A 22,885-nucleotide genomic window follows, 5' to 3' on the forward strand; every position below is an offset into this window, starting at 1 on the left:
TGTGTGTCTTTCTGCTTCTGGGATACCTCACTCAGGATGATCTTTTCTAGATCCCACCATTTGCCTGCAAATTTCATGATTTCCTTGTTTTTAATTGCTGAGTAGTATTCCATTGTATAAAAATACCACAATTTCTGTACCCATTCCTCAGTTGAGGGACATCTGGGTTGTTTCCAGATTCTGCTTATTTATAAAAAAATAATTAATTTAAGAAAAGAATTAAGAAATAAAAAGAAAGGTCTCAAAAAAGAAAAAGGAAGAAAGGAAGTGGATTTAAGCAGCTCCAAGCCCAGGATGATCAGGAGCAACAAAATTGCAGTCCCCTCGGAGAGTCTGAAAGAAGTGCTGTCCTAATTACATAAGGATCTCAGATCCCTGGCACAGAAAGTACTTTAGAACACATTTGCATTGCTTCAATCCTTACGTTTTTGACACTTTGTTATGGTAGCCTCAAGAACAAATGAAATTGGTATCAGTCACACATGTCCATAGAAAGGACACTGTTTTCTTCTGGTAACTCGTAAATATCCAGGGTGATGTCTCTTGAGACTGTAAATACCCTGTTGCGCTCAACGTTCCCCCGTTTGTTTTTGTGCACATGGTGGATCTTGTCAGCAGCAATTATTACAGTGGCAACTGCCTAATAGTGGGTTTCTATTTCCCCATTTCCTTCTGCATTTATTAATTGGAAGTTCTACTGTAAAGAAGGGTTGTCCCTTCCGCCCCATTTATTTAGTTAGTTGATTACTTCTAACAGCATTTCCAAGTCGATATTCTTAATAACTCCAGTCCAACTTAACCCAGAAGATATTTAAAGGAAAGAAAATTTAAAGGCTAAAGTAGAAGGAGTCACTGAGCCCCACGCTAAGATGCTCTAAGAGCACGTTATTACTTATTCTGCCCTCAGCCTCAGGAAGGAATATGGTCTCCACAGTCTCATTTTGAACAGAGGAGACAGTGAGCATTAGAGAGATTTAGAGCCACACCTAATGACAAACAACAATGGGGGAAGGCACAAATGGAATACACAGCTGTCTCTCTCCAAGGCCACATTATTTTCCATTACAGCAAGTTGTCTTTTGAGCACAGAAAAGCAACTATAAAGGAAAACTAGGATCTGCAAAGGTACCATAAACCTGAGCTCAGCACCCATGTTAAATGTAGATTGACTCAAACCATGTGCATTAAAGAATAAACAGTGTGAACACACACACACACACACACACACACACACACACATGAGAAAGAGAGAGAGAGAGAGAGAGAGAGAGAGAGAGAGAGAGGGAGAGAGGGAGAGAAAGATAGAAGGAAGGAAAAAAGGAAGGAGAGGGGGAAGGCATTCAGTCTATGGTGTTATAGGTATACTGAACATAGCCCTTCGTTCTTTAAGGAGAAGAATTTATAAAGGGAGAGGTTAAAGTAGAAAGGGTTTGTCATTCTAGTTTGTACACTTGGGTCTACACATATGTATACGGTCTTTTTGAGCCTCCTGCATCTGTCCTCTCCTTAACTTTACTCATTTGAATAGATTTCCTGCCACCCTCTCTTTCAGCAACTGAGCTGCCTCCGAAACCACCCTCGCCAATGATTTCCTTTCGTATTCCTCGTCTATACACCCTCATATACTATGGGGGTATATGATGGTGTATGTCAAGCCTGTCATATACCATCCTCATCTTGTGAACTGCTTCCTGCCTCTTCCTCGCATCTGAGCCTGCAATCACCTCAGTGTCCTGCTCTGCACTTTTTTTCCCTTCTTACTATTCTTCCTCACTTCCCTGTGCCTCTCTTCTATATTTGCTTCTCTTTTGAACCCTCTGTTCCTGTCAATTTCTCATATTTTCCTGCATCCCTCTTTTTGTTCTTAGCTTCACTTTCTCTCAGTTTGGTTCCTCTTTGTCATTTTCTACCTCTTGTAGTTTTTACTCACCTGGAATAGAAGAGATTCTCAATAAATACTGGGAGTTGTCTCCTTTTCTTGTGTGGATTTTGTTTTTATTTCTGCCTCTACCATACAAAATTGATTGCTTACACACTCTTTCTTTCTGTCTTCCTTGGCCAGAGGCCTTAGAGGAACTCTCTACAGGAACCTTTCTCAAGCTGAATGCCTCTGTCTCCAGGATGCCTTTGTTAACTTTTTCCAGGGAGGCTGCATGTGACTTACTTGGCAAACCACCTTTTTATTATTTTTTTCTTTCTTTCATTCCTTCATACTTTCTCTCTCACCATCCTGTCTCTGTTTCTTTCTCAGTCTGTCTTTCTTCCCTTTCTTTTTTTTTCAAGGATGTTTTATTGTTGCTTAATTTTTTAAGAAATTAATTTTTTATTTTTTTTTTAAGAAATTGATACATTAAGCAATGCAGCTACATCCCTTCCATCCTGGGTTCTCCCCACTACTCTCACCCACCCTCCTAAGTTAATTACACCTTGTTTATTCTTGTTACATTCATTACACTGCACTCCACTCACAAACACACACACACACACACACACACACACACACACACACACACACCCTACCTGAGATCATTTACCTTTGCTCATATCTGTATATGTACAGGGCAGGACAGTGCGGATTAGACAAACTACTCGGGAGCTTGTTTCAGAAAGAGACTGAGTTTCCCTCTCTCAGCAGGCATGCACTTTCTGATCAGTAAATTGAGGATGGCTACATTAGGTTGCTGTTTGTATGGTTTCTGTGCACACGCGCTGTAGAAAACTGCTTCCAGCAACATTGGCTCTGCACTTGGCCATGTGATGTGTCTGGGCCACAGAATGTGAAAGAACCAACATCTGAGCATCACATACTTTTCTGCATTTTCCTAGATCCCCACCAGCTGTCTTGCTAATTCTCTTTGCCATGTAAACCAAATGTTTCTGACTGGAGCTCTGCTTCAGCCAAGGTTTCAGAATGACAGGGTATGTAGAATTGAGTCACACCTCTACAGCTGTCATCACTTAACATACATGAGAAATAAAATAACGAGTAATTGAGTCTGGAATGAGGGTATCTGTAGAGCAAATAAGTGGATGATCTAGAAGAGTAGACATTAGCAGGTTGTGAAGTCTAAGGTGATGTCTAAGGTGCTTTGGGATTTAGTGTTCCATTGAGCATTAATAGTTCTAGTATTTTGGAAAAAATCTTATTATTTCCATCTACACTATCTTCACTTGATACTATTATTTTAATTTTATTTCAGTTGTGTAAATTACCAAATTAGAGACTGAGAATGGTGAAATGGAAATGTATCACTCTATAGCTGGTGTCTAGCCAAGTCTAAACTTAAAGCAAGCAAGGATTTTAATCACCAAAATCTCTGTGAGTGTCCCTGGGCTGTACATGCAGGTGAACAAATGTGAATGGGTACCCAAACAAAAGTATGCACACACACACACACACACACACACACACACACACACCAAGTATGCTTTTTTAAAAATTCTTTATTAATTATGCTTTATTCACTTTGTATTCCCCCTGTGGTTCTCTCCCTCCTCCCGTCCCAATCCCTTCCTTCCTTTACCCTCTGGATGCATGCCCCTCCCCAAGTCCACTGATGGGGGAGGACATCTTTTCCTTCCTTCTGATCCTAGTCAATTAGGTCTCATCAGGAGTGGCTACATTGTCTTCTTCTGTGGCCTGGTAATGCTGCTTCCCCCTCAGGGGGAGGTAATTAAAGAGCAGGCCAATCAGAAGAGACAGTCCCTCTTCCTATTACAATGTAACTCTCTTGGATACTGAACTGCCATGAGTTACATCTGTGCAGGTGTCTTAGGTTATCTCCATGCATTCCTTAGTTGGAGTATCAGTCTCAGGAAAGACCCCTGTGCTCAGAATTTTTGGTTCTGTTGCTCTCCTTGTGGAGTTCCTGTCCTCTCCAGATCTTACTGTTTCCCACTTATTTGCTAAGATTCCCTTCACTCTGTCCAAAGGTTGGCCATAAGTCTCAGCATCTGCATTGATAGTCTGCAGGGCAGAGCCTTTCAGAGGTCCTCTGTGTCCATGTTTGTAGCAGCCTTATTTGTAATAGCCAGAAGCTGGAAACAGCCCTCAGATGCCCCTCAGTGGAGGAATGGATGCATAAATTGTGGTATATCTACACAATGAAATATTACTCAGCAATGAAAAACAAGGAAATCATGAAATTTGCAGGCAAATGGTGGGATCTGGAAAAGATCATCCTGAGTGAGCTATCCCAGAAGCAGAAAGATGCACATGGTATATACTCATTCATATAGACATATAATATAGGATAAACCTACTAAAATCTGTACATCTAAAGAAACTAATCAAGAGGGAGGACACTGCTAAAATGCTCAATTCCTATCCAGAAAGGCAAAGAGGATGGACACCACATATGCTTTGTAAAAGCAGCAGACAAATGAATAATGCTTTAATGTCTTTAAATAACGTTCTTTCTTTCTAGCTGGTATGATTTTTATTGTTAAGTTGCATGGATACACTTATCTATCATTATTTGACTGATAAAATTAATGACTGAAGAAATTAGTGATATGCTCTGAATGAATGATTGTACGTGTAGGAACAATGATCTAAAGCCATATTTCATAGAAAGTTTTAATAAGCATTATTCCAATATAACACAAATCCTTCAAATAAAGCTGCTCACTAAGAATAGTAATAATTTTCTTAAATTTATGGGGCATGCTATAACCTCAAAGTACTTCTTATACATTATGACACAGGAGTATCATAGATCATCTGACTTATCTATTATCTATTATTCCTCTCAGATTTCTAGTGGTTGGGCCCTCCAACCTTGGTGGGTAGACCCAGGCAAAGTTGCACTGCAACCTAACTGAGCCATTCCACTGCCTGAAAGATTCAGCACAGTGGGAGAAGGCCTATGCTCCCATGGATAGGAATCCTAGTTTCTTGTAGTGTTTCCTCATGGGGGTTCAACTGAACATATCTGTAGCATTTTCTAAGGGGAGCTCTTTCTAAGAGAGAAGGGCCTTCAAAAGTCTTTTTTTCTACATCAAACCACATATTTCTTTTCATCCCTCTTATAAAAAAAATTGTCACAAAAGGCCAGATATTTTTTTTAAAAGAAAAGATCCATGATAAAAGATATTGATCTTAAGCAGCTTCTTTAATAACTTCTGTAGAAATCTTTAAGACAAGACATGTCATATCAAAACAAAATGGTATCATTGGTTAAAAAAGCTGTTCAGGGAAGTTAAATGTGAATGAAAACTGATAACTTTTTTTTTTTTTGCTGTACAAATCTTTGACAAATGCAAAACTAAATATATTCTGAAATGTCAGCATAATAACATTAGCAACAGTGAAATGTAAAAACAAACAATAATAAAACCTACTTTAATGCAAAGAAACATTAAGAAATTCTGATAGCTAAGGGCCACCTGGGACAGGTGAACTCTTCCATTCCACATAAGCAAACTTCTGCAAAGCACTCTGGAATACTGAGAACAGGAGAAATAGGTCTTGTTCAGGGAAAACCGCACCAATTGGTTATCAACACCAAATGGCCAGCCCTGAAAACATACATTATACAGTATGCTACAAATAATACATATTGAGCAGGTTATATGTGGAACTTTATATGTAGATGCATATTCATGAAACAACAATTAATGAAAAAAAGAGGCCATGGATTGAAGAAAGAGCTAGGAGGAGTTTACGGGAGGGTTTAGAGGGAGAAAGGGGAGAGGAAATGATGTAATTATAATTTTAAAAATAAGAAATAATTTAAAAACATCTCTTGTTGTTCATTTACATACTCAGATGTCAAACAGAGCTAGCAGAGTGATTGACATTGAGAATAAACAATGCAAACAGTACCTACAGGAGTCAAGCCAAGAGCTTGCTCTGACTCTGTACCTGAAGGGAAATTACTTAGATTCTTCTGGCTTTCTTTTCTCATATGGATAATCTGCTGGCATGAGCAACACCACTCTCCCAAACTGACAAGGTTCCAAGTTCTATCAAGTGTTTTGAGCACCCAGAGTGAATATACTCCATAAATAACAGGCATGATAGACCCTTGCTACAGCTAACATTTTAATAACAGCTTTTGCTTTTTGAGCACTTACTGACTGTCAGGCACTATGCCATGTAGAATCGTGCCCAAGAACACAGACTCTCAATTTGGACAAACTAGAGTTGGAAACTCAGCTTCAGCATTTATTGGTGATGTGCATGAACAGGCTTCAAATATCTCACAAACTGCCAGGTTCCTCATCTGCAAATGGGGTAACTGAGAGCATTTTCTTTTGGAGGCTTCACAGCAGTTAAACAGCATGGTGGAAGTGCCACCTTAGACTGCCTGGCTGCAGAGTGTTCCTCGTGGTTATTACCATTCATGGTACAGGGCACGCCTGAGTGTCACCTCAATGCACACTTAAAAACGCTCTTAAGAAATGGGGAATATTACCCCAATTTTATAAATGATGGAGATGATTTGGCCAAAGATATAAAGCTAATGACAGAGACATAAACCCCATTAATCTGCCCATGAATTCCAAATAAGAGTTGGTAATTGTCAGAATTCACTCATGGAATCACATAATTTAAGCTAACAATAAAGAAGAGACATGGTAGACAGGAGAGAAACAGAAACGGGGCTTTAATAAGGTATTTGTTTTTTCCTTTAATCCACTGCATGCTCAAAGTCTCACCAATAACTATTTTATTAACATTTCAGTTTTTTATCTTTGTTTGTTTTGTTTTAGTTTTTTTATTTTTTATTAATTACACTTTATTCATTTTGTATCCCCCCATAAGCCCCTCCCTTCTCCCCTCCCGATCCTACCCTCCCTCCCCTTTCTGCATGCATGCCCCTCCCCAAGGAACTCCACAAGGAGAGCAACAGAACAAGAAAATTTGAACACAGGGAACTTCCCAGAGACTCATACTCCAACCAAGGACTATTCATGGAGATAACCTAAAACCCCTTCACAGATGTAGTCCATGGCAGTTCAGTGTTCAAGTGGGTTACCTAGTAATTCCCTCTTACCCTGGGAAGAGGGACTGCCTCTGACATAATCTGATTGGCCTGCTCTTTGTTTTAGTCTTTTTATTTGTTTGTTTGTTCATTTGTTTTAAGAAATAGCACCCACTTTGAGATCTGGCAAGAACTGTGTGTGATGATGCATGTAAAAAAGAATTTGTAAAACAGCCCAGCATTTAGTAAATCCTCAAAAGAAATGTCAGTTGTTATGACAATTTACTCTACATCAGACAGCCACAGAGCAGCACAGATAAGACAAGACCAGTGTCTTCATACTCTCTCAAACGCTCACTGCTGCAATGATAGTTTTAATAGCCACTGTCTCTGTGCACTCACTATGCATCATGCATGCTAATGTTAACTACTATTTATATATTCTATTCACTCTGAGATTGATATAATCAGTATGGTTTTATAGATAAGAAAACTAAGTCTGAGTAATGTTAACGGACTCAGTCAGGGTAAAAGTAAGAGAAAAAAAGAAGAATGGACGAGGAAGGGAGGTTAAACTAAAAGTCAACTCATCTGAATTCCAAATCTCTGCTTTCTTCGGGACATTTAGGATCCTGAGGCTGAGACTGATAGTCGCTCAGGCTAGTGTAGGAGAAGAAAATGACAGCTCACTGTCTGGTCCAGGTTCACTGATACCATCCTTCTTGTACCATTTTTGGGATACTGACAATCAGATATTAGACCATTTGCGGATTAGGGAGCTCCTAAATTTCTGAATGTAAGAAGCCTAAGGAGCATTTGGCTCTGCCTTCATAGTTATAGATTGTGAAAGGTTACAGGTGCTGAGAAGGAAGTGATTTTCCCTTAATTATGAGGTAAGGAGACAGAAATTGTGGATTCTCACCTCCATACATTCTTCTTTGAGATTTCACTGCATGACTTTGGTCTTCTCACAAACTGTCTTGAACATTTACCAAATATAAAAAGCAAAACAAAACAAAACAAAAAAAAAACATGCAGTAACCATATGGCATGAACCTGAAATTAGGAGAAGCCTGGTCCCAGAACTGCCTGCAAGGCAATTTGAGCAAGGCAACTTGAGCAAGGCAATTTGCTGACTCTCAAATTTCTCATCATAACGATGAGGAGACAGTCCTCTTCAAAGCCATAATCAGTGGTCAAAAAAGAAAATTATTCTTTTTGTGTTCTTTCTGAGTTATATGCAGTCATGAGAACAAAAATGGAGATCATGGCTTAAAGCCGTGACTGTTCAGAGGACTACAGACAATGATGAGCCTAATGTGGAACTCAATTTTTTCATGTACAATGAAGAGTATAATAAATTAGAATACCTCTACCTTTTCAACTGAACTGCCCCAAATATCAAAAGTGAATGTCCTTATATAACTCTGACCCAAACCTTCATGATCCAAACCTTCATGAAACTATTTAGTGTAGTTTCAGAGATTAGTACAGCTTATATTCCACACACAGAAAAACAAAGACAGAGGAATTAAACATTTCATACAGGATCACCCACACAAAATTGTGGGTAAAAGGAACATCATACACAAGTTCTCATGTTCCAGAGGCCTAGCTGGCAGTTTCACAGGCGCTGACTCCATCTTTGAGAAACTACTTTCCAGCAATGGCCACCTTTGGGTCCAGTGTCCCCAAGACCTAAGTGGCCTTTGTGGGCAAAAAGGAGACAGTAAAGCATCTATCTAGATTCCTGACTAGAGGATCACAAGTTATAGATGCGTGTCTCTGTGTGCTTGTGTGGTGTGTGTATGTGTATAATGTCTGTGTATATGTGTAGTGTCTGTGTATGTGTGTGTGTGCCTGTGTGTGTTGCATAAAGTATATCAGTATACTGATATACAGTAAGTATATCTCCATTCCCTTCTCTGTAGTTAAATTCTTCAGGGAATTTTAGTAATATCTGGTTCACATTGAGTTATTCTTTTCAAACAATTTGCTGAGCAAAGAAAAAAGGTAAGGGAAGGTGATCCTGGGGAGACTGATTTACTGGAACCAATACTAGTCCTGAAGTCAGAAAAAGTACATTCAGGGCTCATTTATAATTAAGATAAGCTGATATAGGTTACTGAGTTACAGAAAAAAAATATATATGTAAGCAAACGTTATGGCATAAGATGGAATGCACTTAATAAATATTAATCAAAGCTGAGGCTCATGCCCAAACATTAAAGACAGAAGAGTATTCATGCCCTCCATACCCCTCTTAACATCAGATGGTACTTCAAAGTCCATGAGAACTGAGCAAGCACACTAAAATGATGTTTACAAATTTGCACCCCCAAATTAGCATGCAGGCACCCACTTGGGTTGGCATGTGGCTGCATCATTTGCTATATATATGAAAAAAAAAGTCTACCACACACATTCCATGAATAACACAAAAGCCTTGATTTGTTCCTCCAAGTGATGAGCACTTGCTAGGTCCAAATTTAACATTGCTATCTTAATGGGGTGTGCGAGTCTTTTTCCAAAAAGGGAAAAATTCCACGATCTCACTCAGCCCTAATCAAAACATCTATTGCAGTGTTAGTTGAGGAGAAAATAAACCAAAGTTCTTTTCTACTGTAGAATCTTACTAAATAATGACTCCTGATGGAAAGAAAAACTAACTAAAGGAAAAAGAGGTGCCATTTCTGCAGATCTCTTATCTTTCTGAGCTCTGCTTTTTTCTTTTTTATGTTAAGGGTATCATTTCATATTTTCATTTCATTGCTAGTCCATTCTAGAGGTGAAATAATAAGTTAAGATTGGCTGTGAAGAGTATAAAGTTGGGAATAAGAAGCATCAGATGTCACCACAAGCCCCCAGATGCATTTTCTGTATACTGGATGTATTTCTGCTAGCTTTTTATTTATAAGACAAACCCGCAAATTGTAGGGCTGAAATATGTTACAGTTTTTAGAGTGCTTGTGTCACAAACACAAAAGTCTGAGTTGTTTCCCCAGAATCCATGCTAGAAAACCAGGTGTTATAACATGCACCTGCAGCCACAGAACTGGGAACCAGTGATAGGAGAATTCCTGAAGATGCCTGTAAGCCAGGATAGCTAAACTGTGATCTCTGGGTTCAGCAAGACACTGCATCTCAAAAAAATAAAATAAAGTGGACACAGGTAGTACAGGGGGACAGGGACAACAAGTACTAACTTCTGGTCCCCACACATACATGCAGAATAACATACACACACACACGCACACGCACACACCCCAGGAATTCTAACCTTTTTAAAGACACTATTATTAGAAGATTGCTCAATTGATTTCAGCTGCCTCCTCAGAGAAAGCAACAGATTCAAAGGGTTATGTTATTCAACAGCTAGGAGACGCCTTTGCCTCTCTTTGCTCCTAATTTCATCTCTAATATACAGGTAATTTGCTACATTTTATGCATCCTTGGTTTACTACAATGAGGTAATTTTCATCAATGTGTACAGCACAGTATTGGACCAATGAGAGATATACAATATAGTCTCTAACTGAGAGATAACAGAGTCTACAGGACTCCGTGCTGTCCTTAATATTCAAGAGCACTGTTATCACTTGCTGGCTGTAGACATTGAGAAAGTTTTGATTTCTTCTTTTCTCCCTTCCGTCAGAGTATTCTACAACCAGAATGTGGGAGGAAGAGAGGCATCATTCTACGTGGCTGCACTAGCTACTTTAACTCATCTCTTGGTTCTTCCTTGTAGTAGATGTGAGGTTTAAAGCACCTGCTGAACTAGGGAACTTGGAAAAGTGCTTCCTGTTCCAGTTTTATTCCAATCTTGTTAGCTCAGTAATCCTATGAGAGGCCGATTGTATTTAGGAACATTGAACCCCAGCCTTCAGCTGAGCAAGACAAGCACATGACAGATGTTAGACAGCTATTCCCAAATATGTCAACCCAAAGGCCAAAGAGTTGGATACTCTTTACTTTATCCCCTGAAGGACAATCGGTTTGTCACAGCTGACAGATGATGGATCTGGTGGTGCCAGTCCAGGCGACCTGAGCTTCTGAGCATCACTCTGCCCTCTTACCAGGACAGTTCTACTCTTCCATTTGCATATAATCCCATGCTTCCTTCCGTACTAAACCCTCATCCCACATCCAGCTACTCACCATCACAGAAATGTGGAGGATATGCATCTGTTCCTCTACAATCTCCGAGGGCTCCTGGAGAGTGGGAGCTGTGGCCTGGGCCAGCTGTCCTGAGCTGCTCATGGAGACGTGGAAGTACAGCGTGCCATTCTCCAGCCACTGCTGTCTCCAGTGCACCAGAGAAATGTCTGCCGCTGTGCCAGACATCTCTGAAAAATAAGACCAAGAGCTCCGGGTGAGAAATACGCAAGGCTTTCGTGATCTGGGAGTGAATCTGCTGCACACAATCATGAACTCAGAAGCCCATTATTTTGTCAGGACATTTTTCCTTACAGCACCTGTAATCCAGGAGTCACCGCTTCCATTTGTAACTATGGTCAGGATACTCCTCAGGTAACACAGAAACAGAGGCACCACTTGACCTTGGTGTGTCTAGTCCATTTTTTCCCCAAGACATCATGAATAAAAAGATAATTGTTCTCCAACAGGTGAGAGAAACAAAGCAAAAGAATGAGAGTGCTCCAGTTTTCTGAAGTTCCACAACTGACAGAAAATAAAGGGGGAAGCATTCTTAAGTTTATCTATGAATTCACAGACACTGGTCAGGAAGTCCTCAGGATGAAGCTCTGAGCTGGGAAGACCCAAGAATATATAGGTCAGATGAGGGTCAACTGAGTTTCAGAACGGGGCTGGACAAATGTGCTGTTCTAAGCCTTTCTTAAGTGTTGATGAGCACAACTACATTTTGGGCAGTATATGTTATGTACTCCAGATCGACAGAGTTTCATCACAAATGTCTCCATTGATTAGAAAGAATTGAAGGGGCATGCAGTGATGGCTCAGTCAGTCAAGTGGTTGTCATACAACCAATTAATTAGGACCTGAGTTCAAATCCCCCAGCATCTTCATAAAAATTTTCAGGTGTAGTAACATGCTTCTGTAACTCTAGAACTTGGAAGTGGAGAGAGTAGGAGCCCCAGAGCTTGCTAGTCAGACAATAAAGCCATTGTCAGTGAGTTCCCGATTCAGAGAAAGAGGCTGCATTAAAAATGTAAGATGGAGATTGACATCGGCCTCCACCTACACATATGAGCATAAACACTCACATACATACCTGTACAAGTATACACTTACCTCTCTGTCACACACACACACACACACACACACACACACAAAACCTTTACACAATTCCATTGATGTCACATAACTGTAAGGAAATCATTAAGGTTTTCTAGTGAATTGTTAAATCAAATCTATTTTGAAGATTCTAAGTCTCTATGCTTTTGTCTGTTTGTAAATACTTAAAAATACCATATAAATAGTACTTCTATTGAATATTATATCACAACCACAATTTCTTATTAGGTAACAAGGGTGAAACAAGAGGTTTCAAAAGTATTGTTTGGGAATTATAAATTATTTTCTTAGTGCATTATACTAAGTCAAAGCATCCCTAAAAACATCTCAAAGGGACAAAGCCCAAGAGTATCTCTTATGAATAAAGAAGAATGGACATGGGGTTCTGGGAGAATTACTAGTTTTGTACTTAGAACTTTGGTCCACTTTGGTTACAGAGGTGACCTTGAGATATCATCCCTACAATGCCCTTAGATCCATGGATATTCTTTCACACAAAGGAGGACTGATATGACAGGCCAAATTCAAGAGTTTCCTTACTCAATCAGCCTTTCTCATGTCAGAGCTGTAGCCCCCATCTCATCTTGTGACACTGCAGAGTCATCTTGAAGAGATAAATAGATGATATTGGCTCAACTAAATTCTATTGAATTTTCCACATACACTCCAGTCATAGAAGACTTTTATTTCTTGATGTTAGCAATTAAAAAAAAAAAATCCTTAAGGGAGGCATGCCTGACACGTAATAAGTGCTAAAAAGAAAGTTAGTTTTAAATTTTTTAATTAGTTATTGATTTATAATCATCATCATAATTATTGATGTGGATAGGATATAATTCGGTCTTCAGTTATTATACAATAAGGCTAGGGATATCCTTAATTGTGTTCTCATCAATGTTCCAGTCTACTGGGGAATCCTTCAGAAGACAGCCAACATTCCAGCTTCTCAGTCCCTCTATCCAGCCACCCAGACTGAGGCATTATGCTCTTATTTTCTGGCTTCCTACCTATGACTTGTAACTTGGCTACCTCCTTCCCTCTTGCCTTTCTGTGTATTCCCAAACACAAACTACAACAGAAGTCACCTTACAGTACTGAGAATCCCACTCTAAAGCCCTCCCTCATTCCAAATAAAAGGCAAAGTGAACAGAAAATGACGAATTATTATTCCAAGTGCACACAATCTTAGACAGCTTGAAGCGTCAACTAGAGATGAAGCAGAGAAAGGTAATCACAGAAGTTCATCAGCTTTTACAGCCGGAGACTCCAAATGGCCCTGAGAGCTTATTATGGTGCTTATGTAGAAGACACCAGGTGGGTCTTCCTTTAGCACTGGGGTGATCTGTTTCACCTGTAACCCACCACCCAATTTCAACACTTGGGAAACTGGCAGTATCTTCTCTGGCAGCAGCCAACTGTGCCACAGTAAAATGAGGGTGTTATAAGAAATGATCTTGCTTAGGCACCTCACTTATTTTGCTAAGTGCATCAAAGCCCAGAGCTAGAGATTCAGGGGTTAGGGGCTGGTGTTTGGCACTTTTAAGTGAATCCAGAATGGAATAATCTAATTCTATAGAATGTCAGCAAAGAAGAAGCATTCAGCTATTACAGCCTGCTTAAACAGGCAGAAGCCCAGAGACACTGGTTGGGATCTGAGCCCCTTTCTCCTGGAGCTATGAAATCCCATCATGCAGGAGGCTTTTCCCACTCGTGTTCTCATTAGGCAACAGAGAGTTACAGCTGGTTAGTGACTCATTTAAGGCCACCGGTGAATGTGTTCTCAGCTGGACTTGGTGGATTTCCAGTCAACGCAATTTCTACAACGCCAATTGCACTTGCAGCATCTCCTTTCCTTGACTAAATTAGCCCATGAACAAAACTAGATTGAGCTCTTTGTTTGCTACAGCAATGAGTGCACAGTCAGCAGACAGTAACGTTAAATGATAATAACAGTGTGTGAAACACAGTAAATATTGAATCACAGAGGATAGCTCTGGACATACACTATTACAAAGAGACTGTTGTTGGGGCAATAGGAGAAAAAGCAGGAGACTGCAAAATAGAAACTACTGTAGTAGAAGCAGAAAGCCATGGTATTTATTCACTCACTCACTCACTCACTCATTCATCCATTCACGCAACATACTTTATCATGGTTCCACACAGTTTCGGGCGATGTAGCAACTCAGAATATAGAGATAAATGAATTGCCTGAAGAGAGTTGCTAGTCTGTTAGCAACAAATGTTCTATGTAGTTTGCCATCTCCCAGCCCTATGCCTGACATACACATTTAAACCATTCTCGGAGATTCCGTATTATCTTACTTATCTCTTCCCTTCTGCATCCCCTTAATGACCAGTCACAGCCCCACAAGCCTTAATCTATCTGTTAAATGTGTCAGATCCCAGGTATATCAGGAAATAAATATTTTTGATCCAATCTTTATAGAACTTTCCTCCCAGAACTTAAAAATTGGTTTCTTCTCAGTATTAATCCCCTAGTGCAAATGACACCTACTCTGTGAACTGCGCCTGAGCACTCAACTGAAGGACCCCTCTCTAAGTACATCTAAACTCTATCATGTTCCATTCACAAAAACTGTTGAGAGCGCTTGTCATTATTAGAAAAGTATCATACACATTTACTTGAATATGTGTTTGTTCTCTGTCTCTCCAGGAGAGTAGAGACCTTTTATACCTTATGCCCTGCCATTTTCCAAGCAATTTGAAAAGTACTTGGCACATAATAAATGTTCAATAAGAGTTACTGATTCTCTGGGGTATAAGTAAATATATATTTACATATTTGTATATATACCAACTAATACACATATCCATAAGAAGATGGAGGGCTTATTTTAAAAAGTAGAATTCAGGGTGTTCAGACTCAGAATTAAAAAGGATGAATAAATATCTAGTGGGAACTCAAAGTCAAAACAGGATTGTGTAAGCTTGGAGACTATGAACCCCTCACAGAGCAGCATGGCACAGTTGAGGACAGACACTGATGTTCTTCTGAGGTGACATGAAGCCAGATGAGTGACCCAGAAAATGGAGCAAGTGCAGCAGAGGGAGGGGTCGGTGCTTGTGGTAAAGTCCCTACTCTCTTTGGCGTGCGGTAAAATCTGGCAGAGCACGCTTGGTCAGAGAGCCAGTCCTGTGTCCATTAAAAACAGGTCACAGAAATTGCAGCATGACCAAAGCCTGCTCTTGAAATTCCCTGCTGATTGATTTTCCAATTGCATTTTCCCTTTTTTCTTCCCCTGGTCCCTCCATATAAACATTTCATTGAAGTCTTCAAGTCATATTACAATCAAACTTAAAGCAAAGGGGGACTAAACACATTTGGTCGGGAACCAAGACGATTCCCATAAAGACAGATTATGCTGACATGATGAATATAAAATGAAACAGCCGATATTAAAGTGGGAGAATTGGTGTGCCATGGCTTCCGGTGGTAGGCTGACTTCAGCGCCTGCCTCCCTCCCACCCTTTGTAGCTCGGTTTTATATTGGAATCATAAAGAAACACGCAGGGATTGCCTTTTCACCTTTCTCAGTTCTCCCCCTAAGGGCTGCAACTTGTGAAATATTCAGCAGCCTCAAATCCCCTCAACCATCCCACACAGCCAAGCAAGAGTATCAGCCTTCATCAGTAATTCTGGGTAGCCCGCCATCCTGCCTCTAAGGCCACTGATGCCTTTCAGCCTCCTGGAAAAGAAATAAAAATCCCAGAGGCGTGTTATGCTTTTAATTGGCTTGTTCTTCCTAATCTATGGCACTCATTGTATTTTTATTTAATTCCTGAAGGTCATTATGAAAATAAGCAGTGCTTCTGATCTCCAGCCATTCTGGTAACATCTCCCATGTGGCTAACTATCCAGCCTTCTGCTTCCACAGCACCAGCTGACCCTCTAGTAGATTATTTGCAGAAATCCAGAGAGAGCTTCCGATGAGTTTGCAAATGGCTTGGCCTCACTAAAAGGGAAGAAGACATTCTATGCAGTTGCCGACAAGAACTCACTTCCCAGGCTGGGAGAGTTGGGGAAGGTAAGTGATGTTAAATCCAGCCACCCTTGCCACTAGCTATTACATCTTCACACCTGATCATCAGGCACCTTCTGAGTGGGCCTAGGAAGTAATTGCAAAAACAAATCCTCTTTTTAATCGCCATAATGGTTAATTAATGCAAATCTTTAGCATCACTCTCATGGGCTATTGCAACTGCTTCTGTGCCAGTCAGGCTCTCATCAGAAAAGAAAAGACAGCTCAGTAAGGTCAGTGAAAATTGTTTCATACAGAGGCCATTTATAAAGGCCTGGGTAGGATTAAAGCAAACCAATAATAGTGAATGAGGTATCCCACTTAGTGGCAGTGAAGAATGTCACATGAGTGTAGAGAAGGGGCTGTTAAACTGAAACTCTGAAAGAACCACATCTGAACAAAAGTGAACCCACCAACTCTGGAATGCATGTGGAAGCTGTTAATGAAATAAAGACCCTGCACATATTCTCTTCCTACCATGCAGGTGTCTCAGACAAGTCAACCTGGTCTGCATACTCAAGGGTGCTTAAGTCTAGAAAATCATAGAGGTTAGCCTTCATGGGTTCATAGAAGACTGGAAATGGGTAGAAGATGGATCCCAAAGGACAAATGGAGACAAATCAACACATCTCTTGAATGGTATCTCTACCACCTTCCAGGTTCCTTCCTTCTAAAAATTAGCCAAAAGGAAGAATGTTCTAACTTGTAATATGATCTTTTCATTCTTTTGTTTGAAGCTCTTCTGTGGGTGCCTAATGTTCCTTGTGGATATATTAAACCTGGCGCACAAGTCCCTTCACAAGCCAACAATACCTTCCTTTCTACTCATTTCTTTGCTCCTCTTCCCTTGTACATACGTATTATTCATACTACATACTATTGGAATTATGTATGTACAGGTTCTCTTCAACCTACAATGTGATTGCATAGCTTATAAATATTTTATAAGCTGAAAATATTGTATGTGAAGTACAATTTATACACCTAACCTACCAGAGCTTATTGCAGACAGCCTTAAGCCTGCTTACAGTGGGGCAACATCATCTCATACAGTTTATTTTATACCAAAATGCTGACTATTCTTATAAATATGTATATCCCATTCTCACAATATGTGGTACAGACACACTGTACACTGTTGTGTGTTGAAACAATTTGTTTAGTGTGTAGTCCACATTGTGGCTGAACGCTAACTAGGGTTCCACAAACATTTCACAAGTTGCACCAAGCTACCTCCATCTCTGAGGGAAGGGATAGCAACTCAGGGCATTTAGAGATGGCTAGAATCCTACAAAGGAACTTGACAGAAATATCACTACCATCTTGTTCAAGTGCAGGTATGCTGGAACATGCAAATTAAGAGGAAAACAGTTTAAATTTCAAAATATCACATTGTCGTAGAATGCGAGAGAGGATGCTTATATGAAAAACAGGCAATCTTTGGATTTTTGTCTGGAGATGACCCTATGTATATAGAGTTGGGAAGACATACACTAAAATAGTAATGAGTACTCTTCAAATGGTAGGATCAAGGGTGATTTTAATCATGGGCAGATACATTTTTTTTTCTGTATTGACTGTAAATCACCTTTGTAGTAAAGGCAAATACATGCATATTTATTTTACACATTCATGTAGTGAATCAAATTTTATAAGTTTTGGCAGTGAGATATGCTGTCCTCAGAGCCCAGTTCAAGGGACTGAAAACAAAGATATGCTATAAATAATTCTGAATCAAAGTGAGAAGCTTCAAGGAGAGGAGATGGCTTCTGTTTGGATCTAATGTCTTTTTATAGAAATACAAAGAATGGGCAAGATATTTTTTTAAGTTTCCAGAAGAAGAAAAGACTTTTAGATGAAAAAAATAAAGATACAAAACTGATGAGACAAGAGAGTTGCAAACATGAGGAGAAGCAAGGGGAAGAGTCCAAAGAAAGCCACAAGAACCTTCACTGTAGAGGAAGCAGAGACTGATGTATCCATTGTAGAAAGAACAAAACATAGAAAGGTGTAGTCATTTCTTGTGGATGGAACAGCTTCTTTCAGGATAGTAAATGTGTGTCCCATTACAGCTCTTTCATTCAGTCAGAGTAAGCTTTGGTACAGGGGTGTTTGAAACTCTTCACATAACACAAATGAAACAAAACAGCAAAGAAAATGAATTGTAAAAAAGGACAAACATATACTTGAGCATATTTTGGATATGTGCTTAGGAGTGGTATAGATCTTGAGGTAGCACTATTCCTAATTGTCTGAGAAAGCACCACATTGATTTCCAAAGTGGTTGTACAAGTTTACATTCCCACCAGCAATGGAGGAGGGTTTCTCTTTCTCCACATCCTCTTCAACATGTGTTGTCACTTGAGTTTTTGACCTTAACCATTCTGATGGGTGTAAGGTAAAATCTCAGGGATGTTTTTATTTGCATTTCCCTGATGACTAAGGACACAGTATTTCTTTAAGTGTTTCTCTGCCATTCAATTGTCTTCTATTGAGAACTCTCTGTTCAGCTCTGTATCACATTTTTTTAATTGTATTACCTGATTTATTGCTCTTTAACTTCATGAGTTCTTTATATATTCTGGATATTAGTCCTCTGTCAGATATAGAGTGAAGAACATTTGATCAACCATTTTCGTATCAGCTTTATTCGTAATAGCTAGAATCTGGAAACAATCCAGATGTCCCTCAGTTGAGAAATGGATACAGAAATTGTGGTACATTTACACAATGGAATACTTACTACTCAGTAATTAAAAACATGGAAATCATGAAATTTTCAGGCAAATGGATGGAACTAGTAAAGATCATTCTGAGTAAGGTATCCTAGAAGCAGAGAGACACAGATGACATAGACTCACTTATAAGTATATATTAGACATATAAGCTAGCATAATCATACTAAAATCGGTTCACTTAAAGAAGCTAAGCAAAAAAGAGGACCCTGAATAAGATTCTCAATCCTCACTCAGAAAAGCAAATGGGATAGACATCAGCAGCAGAAGAAAACCTGGAAACAGGACAGGAGCCTACCACAGAGGGCCTATGAAAGATACTACCAGCAGGGTATCAAAGCAGATGCTGAGACTCATAGCCAAATTTGGGCAGAATGCAGGGAATCTTATGCAGGGATACAGGGAATCTTATGAAAGAAGGGGAGATAAAATACCTGGAGGGGACAGGAGCTCCACAAGGAGATCAACAGAACCAAAAAAATCTGGGCCCAGGGTTCTTTTTTGAGACTGATTCTCCAACCAAGGACCATTCATGGAGGTAACCTAGAACCCCTGCACAGAGGTAGGCCATGCAAGCTCAGTCTCCAAGTGGTTTCCCTAGTAAGGAGAACAGGGACTGTCTCTGACATGAACTCAGTGGCTGGCTCTTTGATCACCTCCCCCTGAGTGGGGAGCAGCCTTAGCAGACCAAACAGGAAGACAATGCAGCCAGTCCTGATGAGACCTGCTAGGCTAGGGTCAGCTGGAAGGGGAAAGGGGAGGAAGACCTCCCCTAACAGTGTACTGGGGGAGGGGCATGGGAGGAGAAAAGGGAGGGAAGGTAAGATATGGAGGATATGAGGAAGGGGGCTACAGCTGAGATACAATGTGAATAAACTGTAATAAATAAAAAAATAAATTAAAAAAAGACAGATAGATGGATACTTAGATGGATAATAGATATATCTCCATTTCTTTGACCTACTCCAACAGCTTGGGCTATTGACAAGAAGAACTGAATTTTGGGTAAAAACAAACAAACATATTGGTATGTTCTCTCTATGATCACCTCCCAGTTTTTTTGGAACAAATCATAGAGTTTGTAGGTTTTGTTTTGTTTTGTTTTTTTCTTATTTGAAAACAGGGGTCACAGCTTGCCCTACTTACATCATGTCTAATATAGAACTGAGAGAAAGTAAGGCCAAGCATAGCAACATTTTCACAAATCTGCAGGGCTCTGCAGTTCTTCTCATAGTGTACAACATCATTACCCTGGTCCTCCAACAGTGTGTCTCTCACAAATTATTAACTGTTTAAAAATTCAGGCACAGAGCTTGGTCCAGAGAGTAAACTAAAGGAAGACTCACGTTTGATTGTTACTCTCACAGGCTTTCTCTTCTTGCCTAGATTTTCCCTTCCTCCCCAAACAACAAACAAACAAAACACAGTATCATTATCAACTCCCCACCTCATACTTCAGTTTCCTTATTTATCTTTCCCTTTATTCACCTATTCATAGCTGTTGTTGGTATGTAGTTTATAGATGCACAATAAATATTTGTTGAAAAAGATGCACCATTCCCTGTAATTTTATTAAATGTTTTGTTCTTAATAAATTTATAATCTAGGAGAGAATTAAAAGAAAAACCAAGCAAAGTGATGATGGTATGATGGTTGCCACAAGACAAGAAGCATACTGCACAACAGCAAAGTGTGTGAAGCCAGCCTGTGGTCTTCATGGATCAGGGATGTGGACAAGGCTTTGCAGAATTTATAATCTGTGTGGCTTATGATTCTAAGAGATCCGGACGTCAGGCAGGTTACATGCCTTCAGGATGATATTGATGGCATGCTGGGTTAGAAAGGTTGCCTGGGGGGACAGAAGGTGCAGAGCTGGCGGGGTGTGACACAGCTGAGGCCTTGCAGCTATAGTGGAGAGGAGCATCCCAGGAGTACCTCAGATTACCACCACCACCATCAGCTGTCAGCACTCATCTCTGCCTCTGTCTCCAATCTGCCCATTTCTACACCCTTTGGGAGCCACATCTTTTATATGAAACTATTTTCCTAAGCCTCTCAATGGAGAAAAAAAAATACAGTTATGCTTGGTTTTAAAGGGGAGGGAGAGAGAAGAAGTAAGAGTTATTGGCAAGGGAGAAAAGCATATCATTTCCGATTAGATTTGAAAATAGAAGGAAGGTTGATGGAATTGATTCTCATTATTCCAAGCTACTCTCTCCTGAATCATCTTTCCTTCTCTTTGCTTCATTTTTTTCAGGGAATCTTTCCTTGTCATTTAGCTTCACTGTTCTCTCGTTTTCTCCATGTGCCTGATGGTTCTTCTGTTCTTTTTAAAGTCCACCATCACAGTGAGTTTTACACTTTCCTGTTCCTGAAAAATGTGAAGAAGTAGCTAAGAGCACAGAGATAGTGCCAGGCCGGGGGTTGGTAGTCACTGCATTATTTAGTCTCACCAGAACCATGGGCGTGCAAGGTAGACTCTGCTATCTTTACTCTTCCTCTGAGAGTGTTAAGGCCTCATATGCTTCCATCTAATAATTAGCAGAGGATCCAAGCCCCGATTTCCTGATTGAGTGTTTTTCACTACCTGCCTGCCTGGACTTAGGAAAAGGGTCAACACTTTGAAGTAAAGAGACTACTAAAGTGAACCTACTGAAGTGGGTTCAACTCCACTTTGGGACATAACATGAGAACTACCAGAGGAGTCATCCTGCTGACCCCCCCATGCTCTGGCTTCGTAGAGCTGTACATATAGCTCTGGCTATATGCTTCATCATTCTCAGAATCGTATACCAGTGTTATACATGGTTCCCTCTGTTTTTAGGATCCAAATATTACCTCCACAAAGAGGCTCATAAACCATCATGTTATGTAGATTTTCTGGAGTCACTTTGTTCCTTCCTATATAATTCACAGGTTGACCTTTAACAGGCTAAAAGGCCACAGGTAAACTTTTAACAGACTCACCTTTCTGAGCCTTCCTTGTCTCAGATACAAAAGTGGAAATCATAAGAACAGTCTCTTATAATTGTTGTGAGAATCTGGAGAATGGAATGTATGAAGAACTAAGCATTTAGCCTGTGGATATTTCCTATCAGTCATCTGTCTTCTTGTCACTCTTTTCCATCTAACCTCTGTCAAGGCAAGAAGAGTCGGCCTGTTTTGAGTGCAATGGGAATGTGTGTGACAGTATCAAAACAAACAAACAAACAAAAAAACAAAAAAAATAACAAACAGGAAGCAGAATAGATATAAGTCTGCATACTTTTGCAAATACCTCATCCCAAGTGCTCCACACCCCTACATTCATCCTAGGGAAATGATATCCAACATCATGAAATTACAGTAGAGAGCATGAAGGGATGGAGAATTGACCCACCCATTTTACTGACCTAGAAAATGAGGACCAGAGATGGGTAGAAATTGTCTTAAGGAGCATAGTGCCACAGTCCATCACTCTTATCACAGTAAATAGATGGAGATTTAGGAAAGGACCAGGTCAGAAGATGGAGGTAGAAATATTCCTGATATTATGCAGACATTTGGTACCTTGGTATCCAAAGCCTAAGGACACTGCACAAGGTGCTTCACACCACTGATCCTAAGACGGATGGGTTGATCTCCTACCCAAGAGGCTGAGCATAGGAGTTCAGTGAATGGATTCAGAGTTGACAGGCAATAAACTGTGATGAGTCAGGGAAGCCTGAAAGCACGCAGTACATGTGAGGAAGGGGAGAGCTGTAGAAGTCAGTTACCAGAGGCCAGGAGAAGATATGATACGACTGGCAGTCAACACCAACAGCTATTTGCAGAAAGGAACACTTGGGGGAATGCCTTTCTGCTGACGCTACCTTTATGGATTCTGTACGAGTTCTCATTTTATAGACAGCATCTAGGACCCATT

At 40.0% G+C, this 22,885-nt stretch overlaps 1 protein-coding gene across 4 annotated transcripts in view; it reads right to left on the minus strand.

The window, feature by feature from the left end:
- The window catches only part of Astn2 (astrotactin 2), a 995,804-nt gene that overhangs the window by 843,839 nt on the left and 129,080 nt on the right, over nucleotides 1-22,885 (minus strand). For all 4 annotated transcript variants that reach the window (XM_060381206.1, XM_060381207.1, XM_060381208.1 and 1 more), the window contains exon 2: nucleotides 11,088-11,275. In XM_060381206.1, the coding sequence (XP_060237189.1) occupies nucleotides 11,088-11,275 (188 nt within the window). The remainder of the gene's footprint in view (nucleotides 1-11,087; nucleotides 11,276-22,885) is intronic.

This window comes from Meriones unguiculatus, chromosome 3 (assembly GCF_030254825.1).
Source record: "Meriones unguiculatus strain TT.TT164.6M chromosome 3, Bangor_MerUng_6.1, whole genome shotgun sequence".
Taxonomy (NCBI): Eukaryota; Metazoa; Chordata; class Mammalia; order Rodentia; family Muridae; genus Meriones; species Meriones unguiculatus.